This window comes from Cavia porcellus, unplaced genomic scaffold (assembly GCF_034190915.1).
Source record: "Cavia porcellus strain 051 isolate PalLab524CR breed Dunkin Hartley unplaced genomic scaffold, mCavPor4.1 scaffold_11, whole genome shotgun sequence".
NCBI lineage: Eukaryota > Metazoa > Chordata > Mammalia > Rodentia > Caviidae > Cavia > Cavia porcellus.
In genome coordinates this window covers 58,090,970-58,118,646 of record NW_026947494.1, presented here as the reverse complement: position 1 = coordinate 58,118,646, position 27,677 = coordinate 58,090,970, and the positions used below count along the sequence as shown (strand labels likewise).

Below are 27,677 nucleotides of genomic sequence, written 5' to 3'. Positions count from 1 at the left end.
CTCCCAAGTGCTGGGATTACACGTGTGGACCACTTAGCTCAAATACACGTTTAAAAATAATATTTCTAGCAACTCTAAAATTCTGTGAATTTACAAAATTTCATTATAAAATTGATCATTTCAGACCATTTAGCTATTGGAATAAACTTGATAATTTAACTAGGTAGATATTTTTAGGTACCCTATTTGGATATATAGCCAAAACTACATAATTGTTGTTGTTGTTATTGTTGTTGTTGTTTTTGAGATGGGGACTCATTATGTAATTCAGGCTGGCTTTGAGCTCACTATGTAGCCCAGGCTAAACTTCAAATTCGCAGTGATCTTCCTGCCTCAAAATTACATAATTTTCAACAAAGTGATTCTCATCTTAAAATTAGAACATCTTTTAGGATATTGCTGATAGCTTTCCAAAATATTTTAAAGAATATAGTCTTCATCCTTTTTAAGTTCATAATGCTTTTATTTTATAAAGTTCACATTTACTATTAATAGATGGTGATGTGTTGGGTGTTTCTGATAAGGCAGTCATTATACTAGCTTCTTTATAGAAAATATTAGGTTTAATCTTCACAGTAGCCATATATATTAAGTAAATGGAGCTCAGAAATTAAGTACCTTGCCTAAGGGCTCACTGTGTAATAAAAGCAATCTTATTTTGCATCTGCAAAAAAAAAATTGACTATTGTTTAAGTTTTCAGTATTAGCTATTTCCTAAATTTAAGGTTAAGCTAATTAAATGTTTCATTTTGGTATTCTCCCCAACTCTGTTTGTTTATTTAAAACCTCATGGTATAGGATCTGAAACCAAACAATTTGCTGTTGGATGAAAATGGAGTTCTAAAATTGGCAGATTTTGGCCTGGCCAAATCATTTGGGAGCCCCAACAGAGCTTATACACACCAGGTTGTAACTAGGTAAGTCTCTTGAATTACTAAAAACTGATGTTCTACAGGTTATTTTTCACAAAATGAGCATCAGCTGGTTTATTTGAAATATCTTGGCAGTGCTTAGGAATAATTATCGCCATGTTCTTAAAAAAATATAGCCCTTTTTATATTGTGTATATTTTATCACAAAGGAAAAAACACAGCTTTTTTGCAGTGCTGGAGAATCAAACCCACATCTCTATATGCGCTACATAGGTGCTGTTACCACTAAGCTACATCCCCAGTTCCCTTACTAACTTTGGAGAGTAATTTGTACTTTTGCATTTTACTTAGGCAAGCTGTCACTTCATTAGCCTTTCTTCTACCGAATCACCTGATTTTTTCACCCTGTGTTTATGATATCAGTCAGTGCTGATTGCATAACTTGCTGCATAAATGAAAAATTGCTATATTAAGCAGTGAAATTTGATTTGTTATGTTAATTATGTTTTTGTTAATATTTTGATATATTAAAACAATCACATTAAATGATAACAAAAATGTATTTTATAACTTTGTCTTTCAAAATTTCTCAACTCTTCCAAATTAAAAAAAATTATTTTGAGATAGGGTCTCCCTATTAGTCCAGGCTGGTCTTGAACTCATTATTAGGCTGCTCTCAAACTTGGAGTGTGTTCCTTCCTTGGCCTTCTGGGAACTAGAATTACGGGGATGTGCCACCACATCCAGCCCAAATCTTACAAAGAACCTGTCACATGTGTCCTAATTAAGAGTAGGGAATGTGAGTGCATAGTTAATGGAATCTACTGGATAGATTAAGCCCATTGCTCAGGAACTCTTGGTAAAAAGGATCCACATACACGCATGTTACTGTATACTAGCACTTCCTCATCTGTGAGTCTCTTGTATTTTCTTGCCAATCAAATGCTATTCATGTCAAGTGAAGATGAGGATTGAGAGTTAGAGTGGGCATCATTTATGACTAGAAGAACAGTTTTGATGGAGATGAAAGCCTGAATGAAAGAAGTTTGGAGAGGTGAGAAGATAATTGGACGTGGACAATTCTTCAACTTATCCAGAGAATGAAGAGACAGCGTAGTGAAATTCAAAGCTGGAAGAATTACAGTGTTTTAGCATACTGATGGGAAAACAAAAGATTAATGACAGAAAAAAGAGGAAAAATTCCCAAGAGTAATATTCTTAAAAATTGGCAAGAAAGTATGGTATCTAGTACTTAATATCAAAGGATTGGCTTTAAAAGTAGGCAAGAGTAGTTCATCTCTAAAAAATGCTTGGAACTTCAGGGCTTCCTGCTGCACTGGACCAGCTCAGCAGGTCTTAGGCCTGCCTGCACCAACTTTCTGGCGTCCTGCCATGCTCAGCCAGCTCTGGGGATTTGGGCCTGCCTGCGCCCTCAATTCTGGAGACTGGCAGCTTAGGGTGAGTGTCCCTGCATCATCCCAAGCCCGGGAGATTGGGATCATTGCTCCTACCAGCCAAGGAACTTCACAGCTTCCAGCTACACTCGACTGGCCCCGCAGGGCTTGGGCCTGCCTGCCCCACTACCAATGACCCTCTCTCAATTTGAAGAAATCTGTGGCCAGAGTTCCAGGAGCTGAGAGCATAGAAGAGGATTTCCAACAGGCCCAGGGGAAGCCTTGGAATAACACTTGAAACACGGAAATACAGGAAAATGACAAAACAAAAAATCAAAACATGATCTTAAACCTCCAGCCCATCCCAAGAAACCTTAGGAGCTATGTACATAGAAGAAAATATATGCCATAGATCTGAAATACCTGAAATAGTAGCAACTGAGATAAAGAAGCAACTCTGGGAAGCTTTAAAGGATTCAAACTAGAAATAAACACCCAGGTAAAAGGAGAAATGATAAAAGAAATGAAAGAGATGCTGAACATATCTAAAGAAGACACAGTTAAAAAATTAGAGGAACTAAACGAAAAGGTAGAATCCCTGGATGAACAATATAAGACACAAACAGAATACATGAAGCAGATGCAAAGAGATATACAGGAAATCAAAAATTCCATTGAAAGTTGTCAGAACCACCTCAATAAAAGTGAAGGTAGATTTTCAGACCTCAAAGACAAGATTGCAGCTAGTGGACAGGAAAGGAAAGATCTTTTAAAAATAACAAGGAATCAGGAAATAATTTAACAGCTGTAAGATGATGCAAAGAAAAACAACATAAGATTGATAGAGATAAATGAGAAAGAAGGGGACCACATAAAGGACGTCAAGAGGATATTTAGAGAAGTAATTGCTGAAAATTTCCCAAACATGAGAGAGGAAACTGACATCAGGATCAGGGAGGCATGTAGAACTCCAAATAGCCATAAATAAAACTACACCCAGACATATAATAATCACCATTCCAGAAATCCAACATAAGAATAGAATATTAAAATTTGTCAGAGAGAAAAGACACATCACCTATAAAGGAAAACCTATCAGAATCACAGCAGACTTCTCAGCACAAACAATAATAAGAAGAGCATGGAGTGAAGTATTTCAGGTCCTAAAGGAAAATGATTTTCAACCTAGACTGATGTACCCTGAAAAACTGTCCTTCAAAATCAATGGAGAAATAAGATACTTCCATGACGAAGAACCTGATGATCACCACGCCAACCCTGCAGAAGATGCTGAAAGACAGTTTACATGCACTTAGGAAAAAACCAGTAAGCAAAGCAGACAGTTAAACAGAATGGAAAGATAAACATGCAACAGCAAAAAGATAACATGTCAAAAACAAACCATTATAACAGTTATAACCATTAATGTAAATGGTGTCAATGCACCGATTAAAAGAAACAGACTGGCAGAATGGATCAAGAAACAACATCCAACCATATACTGTCTACAGGAAACCCATGCAACCCAAAAGGATACTCACGGACTGAAAGTCAAAGGATGGAAAACAATATTTCATGCAACAGGAATCCCCCAAAAAAGCGGGGATAGCTATTCTGTTCACAGACAATGTGAACTTCAAACCAAGAATGATCAGAAGGGATAAAGAAAGTCATTACATACTGGTTAGGGGAAAACTTCAAGAGGAACAGATAACAATCTTAAATATATTTATACCAAATTCCAGAACACCCAGTTATATAAAGCAATTATTAATAGAAATGAAAAACCAAATTAGCAATAACACAGTTACAACAGGAGACCTTACCACACTATTGACACTAACGGACAAATCAGCCAGACAGAAAATCAGCAAAGAAATAACAGAGCTGAATCACACCTATGAACAAATGGACTTGATAGACATATACAGAGTATTCCACCAACATCGGAATGCACCGTCTTCTCAGCAGTACATGGGACATTCTCTAAAATAGACGATATAGGGGCTGGGGATTTAGCTTAGCGGCATAAACACCTGCCTTGCAAGCAGGCGGTCATGAGTTTGATCCCTGGTACCGATAAAAAAGAAAAAGACTAAAATAAAATAAAATAAAATAGACCATATACTAGCCCACAGAACATATTTAAATAAATACAAAAGAGTTGAAATTACCCCATGCATGTTATCAGATCATAGTGCCATGAAACTAGAAATTAATGATAAAGGTACTACAAAAATCCCACAAACACATGGAAACTGAATAACATACTCTTGAGTAATCAGTGGGTCACGGGAAATTAAAGAAGAAATTAAACAATATCTACAAGCAAACGAAAATAGAACTACAACTTACCGGAATCTGTGGGATGCAACAAAAGCTGTCCTCAGAAGAAAATTTATTGCACTGAGTTCACACATCAGGAAAACAGGACGAATACAAATAAATAACCTGATGTTACACCTCAAACATCTAGAGAAAGAAGAACAAGTCAAGCCCAAAGCCAAAAGAAGGGAGGAAATTATAAAAATCAGAACAGAAATTAATGCAATAGAGACTAAAAACAATCCAAAGAATCAATGAATCAAAGAGTTGGTTCTTTGAATAAATAAAATTGATAAGCCCCTAACCAATCTTATTTTTTAAAAGGGAAGAAAAAGCTCAAATTCATGCAATAAGGAATGAAAAAGACAAAATCACTACAGACTCTGTAGAAATACAGATCATCAACACCTATTTTGAAAACTTCTACTCTTATAGGTTTGATAACAAGAAATAGACAGATTCCTAGAAACATATGAAGTACCAAAGCTAGGTCAAGAAGATGTAAAACTGCTGAATAACCCAATTATTAATGAAATTGAAAATGTAAATAAGTCCTTACCTACAAAGAAGAGCGCAGGTCCAGACGGATTCACTGCAGAATTCTACAAGAAATACAAAGAAGACTTAATACCAACACTCCTCAAACTCTTCAGTGAAGTTGAAAGGGAAGCAATCCTTCCTAAGTCATTCCTGGAAGCAATTACTACTCTACTACCAAAACCTGAGAAAGACCCAACTAAAAAAGAGAATTACAGGCCAATCTCCCTAATGAACACAGATACAAAAATCCTCAATAATATATTGGCAAATTGGATGCAGCAAATCATCGAGAAGATTATACACCATGACCAAGTGGGATTCATCCCAGTATGCAGGGATGGTTCAACATACGTAAATCAATAAATGTAATCCACCATATCAATAAAGCCAAGAGTAAGAATCACATGATCATTTCTATAGATGCAGAAAAAGCATTTGATAAGGTACAACATTCATTCATGATAAGAACCTTCAGAAAATTGGAATAGATGGTCTTTACTTCAATATGATAAAGGCCATCTATGACAAACCAACAGCCAGTATCATACTAAATGGCCAAAAACTGAAGGCCTTTACCTGAAAATCAGGCACAAGACAAGGATGTCCCTTGTCACCACTCCTATTTAATATAGTCCTGGAAATACTAGCAGGGCAATTAGACAAGAGATAGAAATAAAAGGGGTAAACATAGGAAAAGAGGAAGTTAAATTATTATTTGCAGATGACATGATATTCTGCATAGAAGACCCCCAAAACTCCATTGAAAGACTCCTAGATATAATAAATAAATTTAGCAATGTAGCTGGATACAAAATCAATACTCAAAAATCAGTAGCATTCCTATATAACAAAATCACAGAGAAATAAGAGAAGTCACATCCTTCACACTAGCAACCAAAAGAATGAAATATTTAGGAATTATTCTTAGGAAAGAAGTGAAGGATATAGGAAAGATTATAATACAGTGAAAAAAATTGAAGAGGATCTCAGAATATGGAAAGATACCCCTTGCTCATGGATAGGAAGAATAAATATGAAAATGGCTATTCTCCCAAAACTGTTACACAGATTCAATGCAATCCCAATAAAAAATACCATCTGCATACCTCATAGATCTAGAGAAATCACTCCTAAAATTTATCTGGAACCAGAAGAGACCTAGAATAGCAAAGACAGTTCTAAGCAGCAAAGGCAAGGCAGGAGGCATCACAGTCCCTGACTGGAAGTTATACTACAAAGCAACTGCAGTAAAATCAACGTGGTACTGGTATCAAAACAGAGCCGAAGATCAGTGGAATAGATTAGAAGATACAACCACAAATACAAACACACTCAACCATCTTATCTTTGATAAAGGGGCCAAACATGTTCACTGGAAGAACGACAGTCTCTTTAATAAATGATGTTGGAAAAACTAGCTCTCCATATGCTGAAAACTAAAGCTAGACCCATGCCTATCACCATGTACTAAATTAAAATCTAAATGGATCAAATATCTGAATATTAAAACAGAAACACTAAATCTGTTGGAAGACAAATTGGGTAAAAACCTTGAAGACTTAGGGGTAGGTAGAGAATTGATGAACAGGACTCAAACCCACGGGAAATACTTCCCAGAATCAATAACTGGGATCACATCTTATTAAAAAGTTTCTGCATGTCAAAAGAAATCTCCAGCATAGTGAAAAGAAAACCCACAAACTGAGAAAAAAATCTTAGTGAACTGTCCTTGAGACAAAGGACTTCTATCTAAAATATATGAAGAGTTAAATCAGACCCCCAAAATTCAAAGACCCAATCCAAAAATGGGCATCTGAGATGAATACAAAATTCTCAGATGAAGAAATACAAATGGCAAATAAATACATGAAAAAATGTTGATCATCATTGTTCATTAGGGAAATGCAAATTCAAACTACACTGAGATTCCATCTCACTCCTGAAAGAATGGCCAGGATCAAAAAAACCAACAACAACAAATGCTGGAGAGGCTGTGGGGAAAAAGGAACTCTCCTGCACTGTTGATGGGAGTATAGACTGGTACAGCCATTGTGGAGGTCAGTCTGAAGATTTCTCAAAAAGCTGGGATTAGAAGTCCCATTTATTCCAGCTATTCTACTTCTAGGCATATTCCCAGAAGAACTGAAAACATCATACCATAGTGATTTATGTGCAACCTTGTTTATAGCAGCACAATTTGTAATAGCCAGATCTTGGAAACAACCTACATGTCCATCAACTGAGGAATGGATAAAAGATGTGGTATTTTTATACAATGGAGTATTACTCAGCTATAAAGAATGATCACATTGAGGTATTTATAAATACATGGACACAGCTTGAGACCATACTCATAAGCGCAATAAATCAAACTCACATGTATAAATAATAGTTTCCCTAGTGTAAGAAATGGTAAGAATACATAAAAGTATGTGGTAATCATGATTCCCCATTATATTGCTTTAAAGCCTTATAATGCTTTCATTCATTAGTTGGAATGGTTTTTTTCTGTTGTTTGATTTTATTATCTGTGATGGTATGAACAGCTATTTTGAACAAAACAAGATATTATAATAGCTAGCAATGATTTAATATCATCTTGTTTTGAAGTCCCACCAAGCTTTTGTTCTTCTGTCTGCATCAGTTTTATCATGTGGTATCCTACTGGATTTTATTATATGTGATGGTATAAACAAAACTTTTTATAGACAAGGAGATAGTATAGTAACCATTGTTTGTTTTCTGTTAGTTCGTTCTGAATACCCTGTAATACTTCCATTCTCTTTAGTGGTTTTACATTGTCTTGTTATGTTTGATGCTATAGTATATGAAGGTATACTCAAATATTTCAAGGTAAAAGACATTATGGTAGCTACTGTTATGTTGGGTTGTCTTGTGGTACAACACTATGTTGCTTAAATTGTTCTGTTCTGACCTGTGTTGTTATATCCTCTTTTATCTTAATCTTTTTTTTAAATTAAAAAAATGCTTTAATAATTCTATTCCCCCCGATTTTTTAATTTCTCAGATGGTATCGGGCACCAGAGTTACTGTTTGGAGCAAGGATGTATGGTGTGGGTGTGGACATGTGGGCTGTTGGCTGTATATTAGCAGAGCTGCTTTTAAGGGTAAGTCCTAAATTAATGTACACTCTTCAGTGTACTTGATACAGTTAATTATTCTCAAAATCTATATATGAATTAATCTCTATTATCCCTGCAACAAAATCCCATAAGCAGGCTACTTTTTTAAAAATACCCCAGTCAGACAGCTTTGTTTTGCCATATTTGACTGTATTCTCCCCCCCCCCCCACAAAAAAAGTAATAAGCACTAAGGAGTAATAAAATCCAAAATGTGTAAATTTTGTTGTAAAAAAGAGAAGGAAAAAAAAAAAAAGAAAAAGAGCTCTAATGAATATAACAGCAAGTGTGTTTAGGGGTGTTAAATAGCTGACTATATCAATGTTTTTGGATCATTGAACACAGCTGTTTGCAGTCTCCCTGTTTGAATGTCCACCTTGTATTCTTTGATACTATGATTTGAGGAACTATTTTCAAGATGATAATATGTAATCTACTAACAGGTGATTTCTTACTGTTATGTTTTGTTTTGGTTTTTTTGTAGTTCTGTATTACGTGTACCCTTACACCGCTTTGGTTTGTTTTGTGTTTTTCTCTTTTTCCTCTTAAATTAAAAAAAAAAAAAAATACCCCAGTCAGCCACCATGCTGCATGCCTATAAAGCACCTGCTTGGGAAGCTGAGGCAGGAGGATGACAAGTTTGGTGCCACCCTGGGTAACACAGTGAGACCCCCATCTTTAGAAAAAAGCCTCCCCCTAAGTAGAAGCTTTTATCCATTGCTAATATGAGATACAAAGAGCCCTACTTAGAATAAGAACTTCTTTATAAGTATACTTTGGAACACAGAATCAACTTGTAATATGGCAGTATCTGTATAGGAAATGTGTTAGAATGAATTTATATCCTCCTGGGAGATTTTTGTTTACAGCTGTTTTAGAACCTTTAAATAGACTATGGCTGTCACTCCATAGAACTTTAAAACATGTGAGACCATTGTTTTAGTTCTATTAAACAGCAGACATGGTGGCATAGTAACATTTCTGTAGCTGATACCATCTACAATAAAATATCCCTACCTGACCTTCATTCTGGTGACTGCATTGGAGGCTTTTCTGCAGATATAAAGTTTAGCATTGTGGTAGGAGGATTGCTGCAAGGTTACACTACTTTGTCATCTTCCTAGCAGCCTGTGAGTTCAATGTAGTTAGTTATCTCCATTTTACAGATAGTGAAATTGATATAAAGAGTACAATAAATGCCAGATGCAAGCCTATAATCCCAGTACTCATGAGGCTGAGGCAGGAGGATTACCACAGATCTGAGGCTAGCTTGTGCTACATAGTGAGTTTAAGACCACCTCTGTCCCAAACAATCCAAAAATTTTAAAAATGCATTTAATGCACTCAGCCTATTGAATATGATAGTTTCTTAGAAACTATTAGTACACTGTAGAGTATCTATTATTACCCTTGTGATTGATGAAGCTGCTGCTGGCAGCCAGTCTGGAGTCTGTTTTCTGCAGCTAAAGCTAAATACCACGGACTGGTAATTCTTGAAGAATAGAGGTTTATTTAGCTCACAGTTTGGAGACTGGGAAATCTTAAGATTGCAGGAGCAACAGCTGATCCAGTAGGGCCCAACCTCTGTCGTGACTTGGCAGGGTTCAGTCCCCAGCACTAACAAGAAAAGAATGGTTAGCAACAGCATTGGAATGTGAGCGCTTAATTTCCTGATATTCAGGAAAATAATTTTGAACCTAGAATTCAGTGCCCATTCATATTTTCATTACTTATCAGAATAAATAGTTCGGTCTGTTAAAACTTTCATCCAGCTGAGCCTGGAGGTACATGGGTATAATATAATCACAGCCACTTGTGGGGCAGAAGTGGGAGGCTTACAGCTTCAAGGAGAGTCTGGGCAATTTAGCAAGACCCTGTCTCAAAATAAAATTTAGAGAGGGGCTGGAGATATTCCTTAATAGAGTGCTTGCCTAGGATGTACCCCCCAATTATATCCACTTCCTTTCTTAGAAGATGTGCTTTGCTATAAATAAGAGTAAACCACGAAAGACATGGGATCTAAGACATGAGGTTCAACACAGGAAAGAAGTTAAGTCAAATTCTGTATTTAAAAGTTCAGGAGAACTAGGCATGGTGGTGCATGCCTGTAATCCCAGCACTTAGGCTGAGGCAGGAGGGTCACTGAGATCAGCCTGTGCTTCATAATGAACTCAAGGCCAGTTTGAACTGCAAAGTGACATCTTGTCTCGAACAAGAAAAAAAAAATGTGTAGGAAAGTGCTGAGAAAATAGTTGAGGAACTGGCTGAGAGGCCAGTTAGTCCAGGTTAGAGCAGGGAGAGGGCTGCATCAGCAGATGGTCTCTAGAAAGAAGGAAGTTTAATAAACAAACAGAACCGGTGGATTATGAGAGGTTTGGCGTGGTGGAAGATGATATTTGATAACTGGAATCTTAGCCTTAGCACAAAGAAAGTTACCAAAGACAGGGCAGGAGAGGCTGAAGGAGAAGGGCCAAGAAATCACTAATTCCTGAACAGTGTCTTAATCAGATACCTAGCCTGGTATTTCTGATGCCCCAGTTTTTCCATAAATGTCTCATTTTTTGTGGGGAGAGTCAGTATCTTAGTTTTCTCTCATTACTGGGACAAAACATCTCTCACCCAAAACTAAGGAAGGAAATGTTTATTTAGCTCACAGTTTGTGGAGGTTTCAGTCCATAGTCTGCTGGGCCCTGTCTTTGGCAGGGAGTGTGGCACCAGGGCAGTGGTTCATAAAACAATAAGAGCAAAAAGGAAGGAACACAGAAAGAAGACTCTTATATTGTGTGTAGGTCTTATATACTCTAGGGTGAATGTAGCACTTAAACACTCAATCCTGGCATTGGACCAGCAATTCATGAATTACTTACACATTCTAGAAACAACCCTCCATGACTGCATGAGGCTTTCAGAGGACATCCAGACAGGAACCATGACAGGCAGAGTCCTGTTATGAGTTTCAGACTGGACTTGAACTCACTATGTAGCCTAGACTATCCTTAAACTCGTAGCAATCCCCCAGCCTCCCAGCTGCTGAGATTATAGGCATATGCAGCCATGCCAGGCTTCTTATGAATGTCTCCCAGTTGGTTTATTCAAATAGGATCCAGAACCCACACATTAGTAGCTTGTATCTGTTTGTTTTTTGAGATAGGGTCTCCCTATGTAGTCCTGGCTGGCCTTGAACTCAAAGACCATATACATTACAGGCATGTACCACCATGCCTGTCTTTAGCAGTTCATTTTATTTTATTTTATTTTCTCCTATAAGCACAGTTGAGTAAGTTCATTTTAATGTAAATTTTCACGTCATATAAAACCATGTCTGTTTTAAATGTGACTAAATTATCTATTCATCCCCAGTTTGCTTTTATCTGTAAAGTGAATATCTGTAAAGTCGATATACCCCATTGAGAACAAGATAATCCTTTGGTGTTTGAGAAGAAACAGGAGCATTCCTAAAAATGCTGCTTCTTTTTTTTTTTTTTTTTCTTTTTTATTGGTACCGGGGATTGAACTCACAACTGTCTGCTTGCAAGGCAGGTGCTTATGCCGCTGAGCTAACTCCCCAGCCCCTCTAAAAATGCTTCTAATATTACTTAATATCTTTTCAGTTTCTTGTGTAAATTTAATATGCATAAAAATATAGTTTTGTTTAATTTCTAGGGAGAGGAGCAGAATAATTCAAATAGCCAGTGTCCTGGGATCAGAGAAGTTTTTGTTGCTTCTGGGTTGGTTCCAAAGCAGTGTTCACTTCGGCATTCAAGGAAAATAATGTGGAGCAGCAGGGTTTTTTTGTTTCTTTGTTGATTTACCTTAATGTATGAGTTCAAACGGACTTTTCTTAGCTCTTTCATCCTTCTGTTGTGCAGCCAGTAATGTAATTTAGCACATTCCAGAATTTTTTTCTTAAGAGGGTTTATGTTAAGTCTAGGTTGAATTAGATATTAGAAAGCATCTTGTGGGGCTGGGGATTTAGCTCAGTGGCATAAGCGCGTGCCTTGCAAGCAGGCAGTCGTGAGTTTGATCCCTGGTACCGATAAAAAGGAAAAAGACCAAAAAAAAAAGCATCTTATTCAGAGAAGTTAATATAAAGAATTAGTAACTGTCTACCTACAGACCTATGTTTATTTCAGCACAATTCGCAAGAGATATGAGACCAGCCTTAGTGCACATGAGTTAATGAATGGATAAATAAAACATGGTATATACACAATGGCATATTATTTAGCCATAAAGAAAGATGAAATTATGTCCTGTGTAGGAAAATGGATGGAACTAGAGATCATCACATTAAACAAAATCAGAAAGACCCAGAAAGATAAATGTCACATTTTCCTTGATTGTACAATATTAAAAACAAAACAAAACACTGAGCGTGATGGTGCATGCCCAAATCCCAGTACTAAGGTAGCTGAGGCAAGACTTCTAAGAGTTAAGAGTTTGAGAGAAGCCTGAACTATATAGCCAGACCCTGTTTTAAAGAAGTAGATAAAAACAAAACGAAAAAAACAACAGGTGATGTATTTTGTTTGTTTGTTTGTTTTTGGCACTGGGGATCGAACTTAGGACCTGGTGTTTGTCATACTGAGCCAATGATTTAAAAGACAGGAAACCAAAAAATAAATAAATAAAAATAAAAGATGGGGAATCACTATTTGACAAAAGAAAGGCAAAAAAAGGGAGGGGGCATAATGGAAGGTAATGAGCTGGGTAGATGACTACAGTGTACTTGAATGCTGAGAGTTCTGGTAGAACATGCTAGAAATCTGCTTCCTGAAAGCACGGGAAGTCTGCAGGAGTCCCGCAGGAGGAAGTGGCTGTCAAGGCTCTCTTCTAGAACTCTGCTGGCCCCCAAACTGGGGAGCTGAGCACCAGGGCCTGTCTGCAGATTGGAAGTCTGGAGCGTGAGAGCCTGAGGGTGTTGCAGGGTCAGCAAGCAAGCAGAGGACCAGGAAAAAATCACTTTCTCCCTATGCTGTGTCCCCAGCATCCTTTCCTGACAAAGCTCAGTGCCCATAGTGGAGAGCAGTATTGAAAGGGCCCAGACCCATTTTTTCAGAAAAAGCAAAAGTTGAATTTACAGTTGAAAAGCAATACATTGATAACTGGTATGAGGGATATTTTTACATAGTTTCACTGGAAGAAGTCTATAAGAGGGCCGGGTATTTAACTCAGTGGCAAAAACACCTGCCTGGCAAGTGCAAGGTCTTGAGTTCGATCCCCGGTACCAAAAAGAAAAAAAAAGTCTATAAGAACAAAAATGTTAAGAGACCTGGTTTTTAAAATGTCTGCCCAATAACATTTTAAAATATAAGTATTTTTAAATTTTCTTAAAAGTGCTCCTGGCCATTTTATTGAGAATAAAGCCCCCCCCATTTGTTTATATAGATATCTGAGAAAAATGACTTAGAAAATAACGTCTATGGCTAGCAGAGATGTTGATAGTGTAGCACGTGTAATTTTTTTTTTTTTTTTTTTTTTTTTTTTTTTTTTTGTCTTTTTCATTTTTATCAGTACCAGGGATCGAACTCACAACTGCCTGCTTGCAAGGCAGGCACTTATGCCGCTGAGCTAAATCCCCAGCCTCAGCATGTGTAATTTTTAGCTTGTGATTATTGAGCCTCTTTCAAAGTTTGCCAGTTTGCCTCTTTAAACAAAGAATTTGCCAAGAAATCATTTCACTGAGGTTGGAGTGTTGGCGAGTTCTCTTCTCTCCCAGGCTCAATCCCTTTCCTGGTTAGAATGGTCACTGCTTCCACCTTAGGCTCTACTGAGTACCATTACTCCTATGCATCCATCACCTTTCTCTGCCTCTCCCTCTAGGAAGCTTTTCCTGACGGCTCCAAGTTGTCTAGGTGGTAAGATGCTAAACCATCAGATTATCAATCTTGTGTTTTTATTTCAACAGTGTTTATCACCTTACCCCAGGGGAGAACAGGGACTATCTTAAATACTTTTGCTATAATGGCTAAAGCTTTAGGCCAGTGCCTATTACATGGTGAGAGTTTATTAGAGATTCTTAGAGTGAAATAAGTAGTAGTGAATTAAATAAGTAGTCCTTTATTTCTAATAGTTTTTCAGTTATTTTGTTAAATTTATAGTATATGCTATGGGTGGTACACATACTGTAAACCCAGCACTCGAGAGGCTGATGCAGGAGGACCGCAGCAAGTTTGAGGCCAGCCTGGACTACATAGTGAGTTCAAAGCCAGCCTAGACTGTGTTGCAAGACCTTGTCTCAATATAAGTAAATAGGTAGGTAGTTTATTTGTATAATAACTATCACAAACCACCTTGCAGTATCTTGTCTTTTTCTTTGTTTTACCCCCAGGTTCCTTTTTTGCCAGGAGACTCAGATCTCGATCAGCTTACAAGAATATTTGAAACTTTGGGCACACCAACTGAGGAGCAGTGGCCTGTGAGTTTCCATGCTTCTTCTTTGAAATGTTAGGGTTCACTAAAGTTACACAGTTGTCATAGGCTTTCTGTCGTGTTTTGTGTGGCTATGGAAGAAATGGCTTGATTGTCTCAATTACCTAGTAAGATACCTCATTCCAGGATTTCAAATGATAAAGAATAAATTAAGGGATATAATCTCTGCAGCCCTTCATCCAGTCCAGTGATAATTCCTTCTCAGGATAATCACAGTGTAGTATAAAGCTAAGCTGAGTGTACATTTCAGAAACACAAACATCATAACAGAGTTGCATATTCTTCATTATGTAACAAAATTGGGGGCTATGGAAAGAATTTAGAATGGTAGCGTGTGTATTTAGCCTGCATGAGTCTCTAGGTTCAATCTTTCTACCAATATAAAAGAAGGGAAAGAAAGGGGTCACACTGTAGTATTGTATTTTTCCACTAAAGTAGCTCTTTTTGCTGTATGTATCACTGATCTCTTCAGTGGCTGCATATGAGTACTTTGGGGGGGATATTGCTTGGTTACATAATATCTTCTTAATGAATGTTGGTATTTTATCATTCGCGCAATTGATGTTTAAGTAGTTTGATTATTTTATTCCATACCATTGTCTCTAAAAGGGAGAGAAGTTGAGCATAGTGTGGACTTACATCCCAGCTATAACACAGGGGTGGCTGTGGCAAGAAAACTGCTGAACTTGGGTTCAAAGCCATCCTGGGCAACAAAGTGGGACCCACCTTACAGTGGGGAAAAACAGTATTGAAACTGGTAAAATTGGTAGCAATTTAAGTTTTTAATTTTTAACTTCTTGAGGCAGAGTCTAACTATGTAGTACATAGTTGGTCTTGAACTTGCTGGACTAGGCTGGCCTCAGTCTCTGGATCCTCCTGTCTCAGTCCCCCAAGGCTAGATTACAGGCATATACCACCATATCCAGCTTAGGTTGCTAAATCTTACATTACAGTTCAGTAATGCACTCTCACTTATTCCTAAAATAAAGTTAAGCAACTTGCAGCTGGTGTGGTGGTACATGCCTGCAATCCCATCACTCTGGGCAGCTGATACATGTCACAAGTTTGAGCACAGCCTAGGAATTTAATCATTTAGTGTGGCCCTGTCTCAAAGTAAAATAACTTATAAAGAGCTTAGGGTGGAGCTCAGTGCAAAGGCCATGGATTCAATTCCCAGTACTGACCAAAAAACACTTCTGATTTTCCTTCCCGTTGTAGTCCCATGTCATAAGGAATAAACAAATGATAGAAATGAGAAAACTTTAGACTTTTTATCTTCTAGCTAAAACTGTAATGAAATTATCTGACACGGAAAATATCTAAGAAGGGCCAGGAATTTAACTCAGCGACATAACACCTGCCTGGCAAGTATGAGGTCATGAGCTGGATCCCTGGTCCGCTGCCGCCCCCTGCCCCGCTCTCCCCCCCACCCCCCCGCAAAAAATCTAAGCAATTTATTGGTGCTGTTACTTCTAAATGAAAGTTTTATATAGGTTCTAATTATAAAATATGCTCTAGTATTCCATCAGTTGTTGAACACTTTTTTATAGTGAGCTTTTCATAAATTATGTTTAATCCTCTGAGTCCTACAAATGAAACAGTTGAAGCTTAGTGAGATTAAGTAATTTACCCAAGTCCACAGTGAGTATCAGAGCTAGGGCTGAATCTGACACCAGAGACAAGTTTCATAATACGCATTTTTTTCCCCTCAAGCAATCTTCTAAATAGTAGTTGCTTATTGATGTTTCCCTCCCCACCCTCCTTTTTTGGCTTGAGACAGGATCTCCCTATGCAGTTCAGGCTGGCCTTGAGCTCACTTTGTAGCCCAGGCTGGTCTCAAATTTGCAATGATCCTCCTGTCTCAGCATCATGAATGCGGGGACAGGTGTGCACCACCACACTCGGCTTCCCTTCATTTTCTAAAACTAAATTTATTTTGAGATTATTACAGATTCACTTGAAGTTGTAAGAAATAATACAGAGATATCCTATGCACCCTTTACTCAGCTTTTTCCAAGCTGCAAAACTAGAACAGTGTAACACTAGCTTGTTATAGTTAAGATACTGAGCATCCCTAGCAACTTAATGAGACCACGTCTAAAAGGAAAAGGCCTGGGGATGTAGTTCAGTGCAAGGATCTGTGTTCATTCTGCAATACTGAAACAAAGTCACCATAGCTCCCTCAACTGCCTCTTTATAGACATACCTACTTCCTCCTTTAACCCATCAGTAATCTGGTTCCCATTTTTCCCTTCCCTTGTTTTAAAGTGTTGTCCTTTTGCTGTTGACTTCCCCACTTAGCATTCTAAAGGGGATGGTACAGTGATAGCTCATGGTGATTTCAGTATTTACTGCCTTACCATTAATATGAAATATATTTTCAGGTATTTACTTGTCATATACTATATACATTTTTCCCACTCTTTGTGGTCTGCAGATTAAATACAGAGCCTTGTGTATGCTAGACAGTCGCTTTGCCACTGACCCACACCCCTTGCCCTTTTTAAAGTTTTATTTTGGGATAGGATGTCACTTTTCTAGGCTGAGCTGAAACTTGGGGTCCTCCTGCCTTAGCCTCACAAGTAAAGAGGATTGTAGGTGAGCACTATAGTACTCAGCATCATCAGCAGATCTCTAGTGACACGTCCCTTGGCCCGTTTTCCTTTCCCCCAGTTTTCTACTTAGATTATTTGGTTTAGATAGTAGACCTTTGTTACATATGAGTTTTACAGATTATTTTTCTTATGTTGGTCTCTTTTTTTTCCATTATCTTTACAGACCTCTACAATAAGTTGATTTGTTTTGTTTAGTTTTGTTTTGTTTTGTTTTTGTACCAGGGATCAAACTCACAACCTTGCGCTTGCTAGGCAGGCACTTATGCTGCTGAGCTAAAGCCCTGACTTCTTTTTAATTTTTTAAAATTAATTTTATTGGTACATTTTAGGGGCTGGGGATTTAGCTCAGCGGCAGGAGTGCCTGCCTGGCAAGCACAAGGTTGTGAGTTCAATCTCCGGTACCACAAAAAAAAAAAAAAAAAATTTATTGGTACATATACATAGTGCACTATAACATTCATCATTTGGAATTTGTACCTATACATGATATTGTCTTTCATTTTGATCCAGTTTATGTTACTAGATTTTCCTTTAATGGATCATGCATTGATGATAACTTTTGTTCATGTGAAGTGTTAATTTTTGACTATTTTCTGGGTTTTTTTTAGAAGTGGCATAATTTTACATGTAATATTTAAATCCATGGCCCATTTTCAGTTTGTTTTATATAACATATGGAACTTTAGTCTAGCTTTCTCATTTTGACTGGTGTTCATGTGTTCCAGCATCATTTGTTGAAAAGATGGTCTGTAGCTTTTTCAAAACCCCCTTGGGTTTTGATAATGTGTGGTTATCTATTACATTCTGCTAATCCATGCTTCTATCCCTGTACCAGTACTACACAGCTTTAATGTAGTTGTGTATTAAGCATTGACCTCAGGTAGAAAGGGTCCTCTCAAAGTTGTTTCAGCTGCCCTAGTCCTTTTCCTTTCCATGTAACTTTTAGAATAACTGGTGTATACGTAAAGTTTTGATAATTATTTTAAACCTGTCTCAATTTGAGAATTAAAATTCTTACTATGTTGAATCTTCCAATGCTTAAGAACCAGATTTCTCAAAAAATAAAAGATATCTTACCATTTGATTGAGATCTTTTATTTCATCAGCATTGTGTAGCTTTTAGTACATGAGACTGTACATATTTTTCTGTAATTATAAATGGCATTTATATTTCAAATTTCAGTGTCAACATGTTCACTGTTAGTATATAGAACTGTGGTTTTCATATTTATCATTTATGCTGCACCTTACATTATTCATTAGTTCTAGAAGTTTTTAAATACGATCTCTTTATATTTTCTACTTATTTCTTTATATTTTCTACTTATTTATATTTTCTACTTATTTTCTACTCTTTATTTCAATGATACGCCTTTCAGTCCTTTATTAAAATTTGAATTATAAAAATGTTTTCACAGGACATGTGCAGTCTACCAGATTACGTGACATTCAAGAGTTTCCCTGGAATCCCATTGCAGCACATCTTCAGTGCAGCAGGAGATGACTTGCTCGATCTCATACAAGGCTTATTCTTATTTAATCCATGTACTCGGATTACAGCCACACAGGTATTTAACAACTTGCCTTTTACTAGCAGATATAAAGAAAATGTTAGTGGTAGCATTAATAAAATAAAAATAGAATTTTATAAAATTGTTTAACATTCATTAAATACCAGAAAAAAAATTTTTTAGAGAATAATAAATTTTCTGGGCATGGTGATGCATGCCTGTAATCTCAGCACTTGGGAGGCTGAGGCAGGAGGATCATAGCAAGTTTGAGACCAGCCTAGGCTACAAAGTGAGCTCAAGGCCAGCTTGAAATAGTGAGACCCTGTCTCAAAATGACAAAAGAATAAGTTTTGTGTCTTTTCTGTAAGCTACAAACACTATCCAGATGGTATTAAATTATATTATGAGCATACATCTATAGATACTTGTTTAGGAAAATGCATTACCTATTTCTTTCTCTTTTTTTTTGTCGGGTGGGGGAGGACTCAAACTCAGGACCTCGCACTTGCCAGGCAGGCACTGTGCCACTGAGCTATATCTCTAATATCCCAAATACCTATTTCTTATAGTTGGCTTTTTTTTAAACTTTCTTTTGGAGGCCATCTTATGTAGTAAAGGTTGGCCTTGAATTAACTACATATCCCAGGCTGGCCTTCAACCTGCAATTCTCTTGTCTCAGTCTGGGATTACAAGTGTGCAGCACCTATAATTGGCTTTTAAGAACTTTACTTGCAGAGCTAAGAAACAATGTTTTTGTATGTATTAAGAAATTGAATTACATTGTAAGACTGATTCAAGCCCCTCTGCCCCGCTGCCCCGCCAAAAGCTGGGTTTGGTAGTGCATGCCTGTAATTCCAGCACTATGGAAGGCTGAGGAAGAAAGATTTACAAATGCAACCACAGCCTGAGCAACTTAGCAACCTAGGGATACTGTCACAAAATTTTTTTAAAAAGAGTGTTTGCTTATTTGTTTGTTTTTGAGACTTTTGGAATTACAGGTGTGTGCCACCATGCCCGGCTAGGATATAAGGAAAAGATCCTGCATTCAGTTTCCCATACCAAAAAAAAAAAAAAAAAAAAGCAATATATAAACAGCTGACTAAGCCAGGCGTGTGGCTCATGCCTGTAATCCCAGTACTTAGGAGGCTGAGGTGGGAGGATCCTTGCGAGTTTGAGACCAGCCTGGCCTACAAAGTGAGCTCAAGGCCAGCCTGAACTGCATAGGGAGACCCCATCTCAAAAAAGACCAAATAAATAAATAAAAATAAACAGCTATTATTTCAAAGAAATACAAGAGGGTTGAGTCAGGAAGGTCATGTTTCCAGCTTGGGCAATTTAGCAAGAACTTGCCTCAAAAATTGCTGGGAGTGGTAGCACACATCTATAACACTAGAACTCTGTAGGCTGAGGTAGGAGGATCGCTGTGCATTTGAGGCCAGCCTGGCTAACATGGTGAGTTCAAGATCAAGCTTAAGGTTGAGGCAGGAGGACTGTTGCACGTTCAAGACCACTCTGGGTTCAAAATGAGCTCAAGGCCAGCCTGAATTACATGGTAAGACCCTGTCTCAAAAAAGGAAAAAAACCAAAACCCTGAAAATACATAGTGAGACCTTGTCTCAAAAATCAGGATTTGCTTGTTTTGTTTTGAGACAGGGTCTTGCTGTGCAGCCCAGGCTGATCTCAGACTTGCAACAGTCCTCCTACCTCAGCCTCCCAAGGATTGAGATTACAGGTTTCTGACACCACATTCGGCTTCCTAAAGAACAAATTTTAAAAAAAAAAAAAAAGGAGAAAGGTTGGGCATGCAGCTCATAAAGGCTCTGGTTCAATTCCTAGTACCCACCTCCAAACACACAAAAGAAATAAGTATTAAACTCAAGAACTTGGAATACCAACAATACCTACTATTTAAAGAAGCAAGAGAAAAAATATAAATGAATGAATGCAGTTGTGCAACCCAGAAATATAAGGATGGTTTTTAATTTGTTGGTTTTGTTTTTATATTTGTAGTGCTGAGGATTAGACCCAGAGCCCTGACCATTAAGCTACATCCCCAGCCCTTAAAACAATAAAGATGCGTTTATCAAATCTGTGATTGGGCTGGGGATATAGTTCATTAGCAGAGTGCTTGCCTAGCATGCAGAGGGTCCTGGTTGAATCACCAAGACCAACCACCCTACCCTAAAGTTTTTTGCATAGTCTTCCTATTATGTGGAATCTGAAAAAGATGACAGAAAAGTAGAAGGGGGACTATTATGAGATATTATGAGAAGGGGGACTATTATGAGGGAGGGAGAGGAGGAGTAGGAATGTAAAGGTCAGGGTAACATGGGGCATGAAAATTATCAAAATGTGTTAACATGTTGAACCCCCCCTAAAAATGTGAAAGTAGGAGTGACAGTGGGGCAAGATGGGGTGATTGTAGTGTGTCATGTGCGGTACAGATCTTCCTAAATGAAGCCGGTTAAGCTGTGTAACTAACATGCACTAATGGAAATGTGTGGGGGACTTACTTGGAATCAAGCACACCAAAAATAATGGAGACATGAACACTTATAGGGGCAGAGCAGTCCAGACATGTAACACAGTGCGGTGCTTTAACCTCGTGCAGGAGCAGTGAAGAGACCAGTAAGACACCCTTCTGGTGTACTCTGGGGAATGCACAGATTTCTCAGATTCTGAAACACTGAGGTAGAATCACTAGCTCAAGGCCGCTCTGGACAGCATAGACCCTGCCTCAAATTTTTAGAAAGGGCTGATGATATAGGTCCGTGGTAGAGTACCCTGATTTTGTTCACTCGTACTAGTTTTAAAAAAAAGAAAGTAAGTCACAGGTCTTTCTATCTAACAAAATGTATCAGTGTATAATATATCAAGAATGCAAAATGGACCCCAACCACCAGAGATTTGTGACTACCGTACTATTATTATTATTATTATTATTATTATTATTCATTCATTCATTCATTCATTCATTTTTTGCAGACAGGGTCTTGCAAAATGTAGTTCAAGCTCCTCCTGTCTCAGCCTTCAAAGTGCTGGGGTTTCAGGCACACACCACCATGCCTGGCAGTTCTTATTTTTGGCTGACTACCAAATTATTGTTTAGTGCTTTTAGTTTTATAAATAAGTGTTCCCTTCCCAGCAATACTTAGTATATTAATGAGCACATGTTTGAATATTTTATGATTAGAATTTTCTAATTTCAAACAAGTAATGTAAAGTTTCTATTACCTTTTCATACATATATATTATTTACTTCATGAGAAGAGGCTACCTAAATTAATCTAGGAAGTTGTTTTCATTATTATAACTTAAAGCTAGTACTAGTTGTAATAATATTGTGGCTGTATCTTTGTTACATTGAGTTTTATTTTTATAAAATTGTTTTTCCATGCCAGGGTTTGAGCTGCATGTTCTGAGTGCCCACAGTTTTCATTGAGCTACACCCATAGCCTGGCAAAAAAATTTTTAAATGTTTTTTATGTTGTATATAGCTGTTAAAGTCAAAATGAGATTGTTTTCCTTTCTTAGGGCTCTGTATAGCCAGAAGTAGCTTAATTTACCTATAGCTTAATTTATATATACCTTACCTATTGCTAAGACCTAAAAATAATAAATGCAAGTCTTAAACGAAGGAAGTTCTAAAGCATCATTGCAAATGTAAAACTGACGTGGGTCGGGCATGTTGGCACCTACCTGGGAAGACCCCAGCTTCCAGCCCAGCAGCTGAACAAGTCCCTGTCTCAGAATATAAACAACAGCTAGGGACATAGCTCAGTGTGAAGGCCCTGCATTCACTTCCTAGTGCTAAAGAAGCAGAAGTAAACAGACTTCCTTTTCTAGGGATTGTCCTAAAGAAAATGTGCAGTAATAGGTGACAGGTACGATGTTGACAAACTTGTCATGTAGGATGAAACTGGCTTTAATTGGAATTTTGGACCCAAGTAAAGAAAATACAGAACACTGTGTAATCAGTAGAACTAAATTGAGCTACTCTTCAAATAAAATTTCTGTCTATTTCTGGTAGATTGATTGTTGGATTGTAATCCTTTGGTTACAACCTATCATTTCTTAACAGAGAGACTCATTTTGAAGACTTATATGTCCATAGTTTAGCCTTTGAATATATTTAGACATTGCAACAAACTTACATGTTCTCTTGAAGCAAGTTTCTCTGTCTGTGCTTTGCACTGTAGAGCTCATAGTATTTAGAGAACCAAAGTGTACCATGTCTTCTGAGGACAGTCCTTTGTGAGGACAGCTGGTGAGCTGCAGCAGTAGTAGGAGGGGGTCTCTTTCTTGACAGGATATTTATTCATAGTAATTTGCATGACCAAGTATTTGATGTTATTTTTTCCTCATTTTCAGAGGGAGGTGATCACATAGTGTTTTGAGTGTTCCCAACAGTTTCTGAGGCTAGGTTTTTCTACATAGTTCAATATACTGACAAAAAAACTTTCTGTGGTATCTTTTCTTGTCCAAGGCATTAAAAACTCCATACTTCAGTAATCGGCCAGGGCCAGCACCTGGGTGTCAGCTGCCCAGACCGAACTGTCCAGCGGAAGCCCTGAAGGAGCAGTCAAACCCAGCCATGGTGACAAAGCGAAAAAGAACAGAGGCCTTGGAACAAGGTAAAAATGCCATTTTTAGAGAAATGATTTTAGAAGACTGCAGATAGTTCTATATGGCTCATGACTGAAGGGCAGCTAAGAAATGCAACTCGTGAGCTCTTTTTATAAATTTAAGTTGCATGAAGCAGATAGAATGTGCTGATGCTTGCTTGCCTTGAGAGCGCGTCTCAGAGCTGTGAGTGTGTCCGTGCAGCATGCTCCCCTCTCAGACAATGTGGGCACAGCATGCAGAAGGTCAGCAGGTGCCAGCAGGAGAGTAGCAGAGCTGGGCTGCGTGGCTGCTGCAGCCACTCTGCACTGCATGTGAACAACCCTGTCTCTGCTCTTACTTTCTAGGAGGATTGCCCAAGAAGCTCGTTTTTTAGTTACTGAGGACACTGGACAGTATTTCACTACTGAAGGCAGATAATGGGAAGTATAGTCAACATTAAATAAATGCTCTGGTAATGAATTTGTAAATATTCTACAGATGTAACATATGTAAAACTATGGAATATTTTTGTTAAATATTTTAAAATAAAAAATTTAATTCTGGTTTTGCTGATTAGAGTGGTAAGGTCCTGTCTCTAAAATGTAGAATTGAAAATGTAAAGGAGCTGGGCATGGTGGTGCACACCTGTAATTCCAGTGCTTGGGAGGCAGAGGCAAGAGGATCACTGCGAGTGCAAGGCCAGACCTTTTCTCAAAAAAAAGGAGGGGGTTATAAAAATCCTAATAAAAATAACTATCAAACCAAGTGTGGTGGAGGGAAGCTGAGGCAGGAGAATCACAAATACAAGGCCAGCCTATCTAGAAACAGAAATCAGTTACTTTGAAACTATGACCCATATAGTATCACATTTATAATAGCAGAGGGATTAAAATAGAGCTGGAGAGCTGGGCATGGTGGTACACACCTGTAATCCCAGCACTTGGGAGGATGAGGCAGGAGGATTGCTATAGGTTCAAGGCCAGCCTGGACTATAGTGAGTTTAAGGCCAGCCTAAACAACATAGTAAGACCCTATCTTAAAAAACAAATACACACCTAAAAAATAGAGTCAGTCATGTGTATCCTTTTTTTTTTTTGTCTTTTTGCTTTTTATCAGTACCGGGGATTGAACTCACGACTGCCTGCTTGCAAGGCAGACGCTTATGCCGCTGAGCTAAATCCCCAGCCCCGGCATGTGTATCCTTAATGAGACTACAGTTACAGCTGCCTAATTTATAGGTCTGGATTTGTGCAAAACAAAAGTCTCTAACACCAAGGTAAATACAATAGAAGTTTGATAAACTGTTAACATACCCACGATTACACAGAAGAAAGCGAGGGTACAAAAAGAAAGTTACGTCACCAGATTGGAAGAGTACTGACTCCAGAAGCCCATCGCTCAGAAGCCCAGTACAGCTTTCAGGGCACTGACAGGGATGAGCAGTGAGGAGTGTCCCTGTCCGGATGTGCATGTGACCAGGGCTGAGAGTGCACCCCAGTTTGGAAAGGGGGAAGGCATATAGCCAGGTGTAGTGTGCACACTTACATTCCCAGTACTCGGGAGGCACCAGAGGCAGGTGGGTCGAAAGTTCAGTGACATCCTGGGCAGTGAAACTCTGCCTCAAAAAAAAAAAAAAAATGCCAGGTGTGTTGGCGTATAACTGCAGCACTTGGGGATCACTGGGAATTCCAGGCAGCTTCTGCTACATAGTGAGTTGGAGGCCAGGCTGGTTTACATACTAAGACCTTGTCTCAAAAAACTAAATACTTCTGTAACCCATACTTAACAACTATTAAGATACTGGAAAATTGGGCTGGGGATTTAGCTCAGCGGCATAAGCACCTGCCTTGCAAGTGTGTGGTCGTGAGTTCAATCCCCAGTACCGATAAAAAAGGAAAAAGACAAAGTAAAATAAATATACTGAAAAATTAAACATTACATGGAAAATTGACACCTCCTTAATACTTCTATCACATTCCTGTTTTTTCCTTTTCACCTCCCCAAGGAATACAGTGCTCAGGAAATCAGGATGTTCCCCCAATGACTTCGTGTTCTGCTGCAGGGGTCACTGTGGTGCAAGGAGTGGACCCATGGCCTTGTTTCTGTGGGGCAGCGCCTTCCCAGTGAGTCACTTAAACTATACCGCGAAGTAAGAGCTTTTCTCTTCATGCTTTTTAAAAGCATTCTTTTTTTTTAATTCTCAGTGTTTTATAAGAAGGGAGTACAGTCCTGTGTCACTGGACAGTTACAATCTGATATGCACACAGTGGCAGCTACACAAATGGTCGAGGTCAGCAGGCTTGGTTTATGAGACCTTGTTACTGTGAGGGCAAAAGTACCTCCATTTTCTGCTTAGCCCCCATTTTTGCTGGTCACTAGTTAAATTTTAGATGAACTTTAGTCCCACTCCCCTAACAGCTCCCCTTCTAGTTAACCATAAAACCATAAAAAGAAGGCTGGTCCGCACAAAGTAGTCAAGCTAACCATTGCTCACATCCTGGGCATCAACTCATGAGATGTTGGAGAATGGGTCTTGTGACATTCCCATGGTCTCCATAGCAACTGTGAGATCTTGGGAGCCCTTCCCTAATAGTGTATTTAAGGAGACTTGAAAAGACGCGGCCAGCAGCTCTGCTTTGTTGTTTGCTCCCAGCTTTTCTGCTGAATAAACTCACTTGTTTCTTAACTGTTGGTTTCCCATGAGTGGCTATCTCATTGCCATAGCATCACAGTTAATAAAGTACCTCATGACTGGGAAGTTGTACACCCCTATTAAACTGTTTTTTTTTTTTTTTTTTTTTCTGTACCGGGGATCAAACTCACAGCCTCACGCTTACCAAGCAGGCACTTATGCTGATGAGCTAAATCCCCAGCTACCCTATTAAACTTCAATATGAATGACATCTAGACCTTGATTTTCATACGGTCACGTGGTAGCTAAAACCATAAACCCTAGAGTGCATTTTGCTGGAGGCCCTGACTGGATGTGTGGCTTCTGACATTTTCAGGTCACCAAAAAGACCCTCCTGGGCCATCATATCCACCCACAGGGTATGAGGAAAGGGAAACCTGTTCAGTGCCTGCTACCTTTGGCTCCAAGGCTGTGGACGCTGTTCACAAAGATTCACCTCCTGACAAAGGCACGAAATTGGCAATGACTGAATATGCCTCTCCTGAAGTTCCAACATCTTAACTTTTAATTAAGAAAAACATTTTTTGGTTTGTTTTTTTGGAGACAGGGTCTCACTATATAGTTCAGGCTGGCCTTGAACTCACTATCTAGCCCGGGCTGGCCTGGAACTCAAAGTGATCCTCCTGCCTCAGCCTCCCTAGCGCTGGGATTACAGGTGTGTGCTACCACACCTGGCTTTAGGTATTACTTTTTAAACATTAACTACACTGTTACATTGTTGATTTAGCTGATCTAAGATCCTAATAATCAATAATTACATACTTTTCAGTTTTCTCCCAAATAATTTGCTTCTAAGATGTTGGCAAACACTGAAAACTTTATAAAATATAATAATATTTATAAATAAAATGACAACACAATTCTAATAAATTTTTTGTAGAAAAAACTTGATTAAACTGCCTCCTAAAATTTAAAAAACCTGGAAAGCACATAGTTTTCAGGATATATCAACATTCACACAGTCCTCTCTCAGTGCCTGATGGCCCAGGCCTAGCGCACGCTGAGCCAGCACTGTGCCATGGAACTCTAAGCCCAGCCCGAGTCTCCTGCTGTGAAAAGCTCTCAGTTCTGATTTCCGGTGCTTGGTATGTCTTCAGAGTAGGATACTTGACGGCAAAGAACAGGATTTTTTCAGAGTTCTTGTGCAGTTGGGATCTGTCTGTGAGACTGAACAAGCACAGTGCGCAGAATTAAACATCTGGACACCTAAATGCACAGAATCACATGACATAGAGAATTCTGAAGATTTATGCCAGGGCTTTTTGAATGGAAACTCCTCCTTCCTATGACCTTTGTCTTTATTTTCTTTTGCAGCAGTGTCTTTATCTTCTAGGGCCCGAGCGAGCATGTAACTAACTTTTCTCTGATGTGCCAGCGCTTCTTCTTTATCATTTAACTGCATGCACAGAAATTCAAAAGATACTCATTAGTCACCAAGCCACAGAGTATGTCCAGAAGAAAACTGTCAGCATTTTATCAAAGTAGCCCCACATCTGGAAGTCATCGATACAGATTGTCACCTAATTCCCAAACAGGATGCTACACTTCAC

General features: G+C 38.4%; 2 protein-coding genes across 19 annotated transcripts in view; one reads left to right on the top strand and one right to left on the bottom strand.

The window, feature by feature from the left end:
• Cdk7 (cyclin dependent kinase 7) overlaps positions 1–24,008 on the top strand; it is a 35,052-nt gene extending 11,044 nt beyond the window's left edge. For all 6 annotated transcript variants that reach the window (XM_063258303.1, XM_003460948.5, XM_063258304.1 and 3 more), the window contains 6 exons: positions 799–917; positions 8,160–8,259; positions 14,604–14,690; positions 18,738–18,887; positions 23,317–23,464; positions 23,801–24,008. In XM_063258303.1, coding sequence (XP_063114373.1) covers positions 799–917; positions 8,160–8,259; positions 14,604–14,690; positions 18,738–18,887; positions 23,317–23,464; positions 23,801–23,829 — 633 coding nt within the window. In that variant the 3' untranslated portion in view covers positions 23,830–24,008. The remainder of the gene's footprint in view (positions 1–798; positions 918–8,159; positions 8,260–14,603; positions 14,691–18,737; positions 18,888–23,316; positions 23,465–23,800) is intronic.
• The window catches only part of Ccdc125 (coiled-coil domain containing 125), a 53,921-nt gene continuing 30,846 nt past the window's right edge, over positions 4,603–27,677 (bottom strand). For 10 of the 13 annotated variants that reach the window (XM_063258298.1, XM_013146590.3, XM_063258296.1 and 7 more), the window contains one exon: positions 26,610–27,523. In XM_063258298.1, the coding sequence (XP_063114368.1) occupies positions 27,221–27,523 (303 nt within the window). In that variant the 3' untranslated portion in view covers positions 26,610–27,220. Of the gene's footprint in view, positions 4,739–5,150; positions 5,194–25,592; positions 27,524–27,677 lie in introns of those variants that run through there. The other 3 variants (XM_063258300.1, XM_063258299.1, XM_063258301.1) reach the window with 3 other exon arrangements.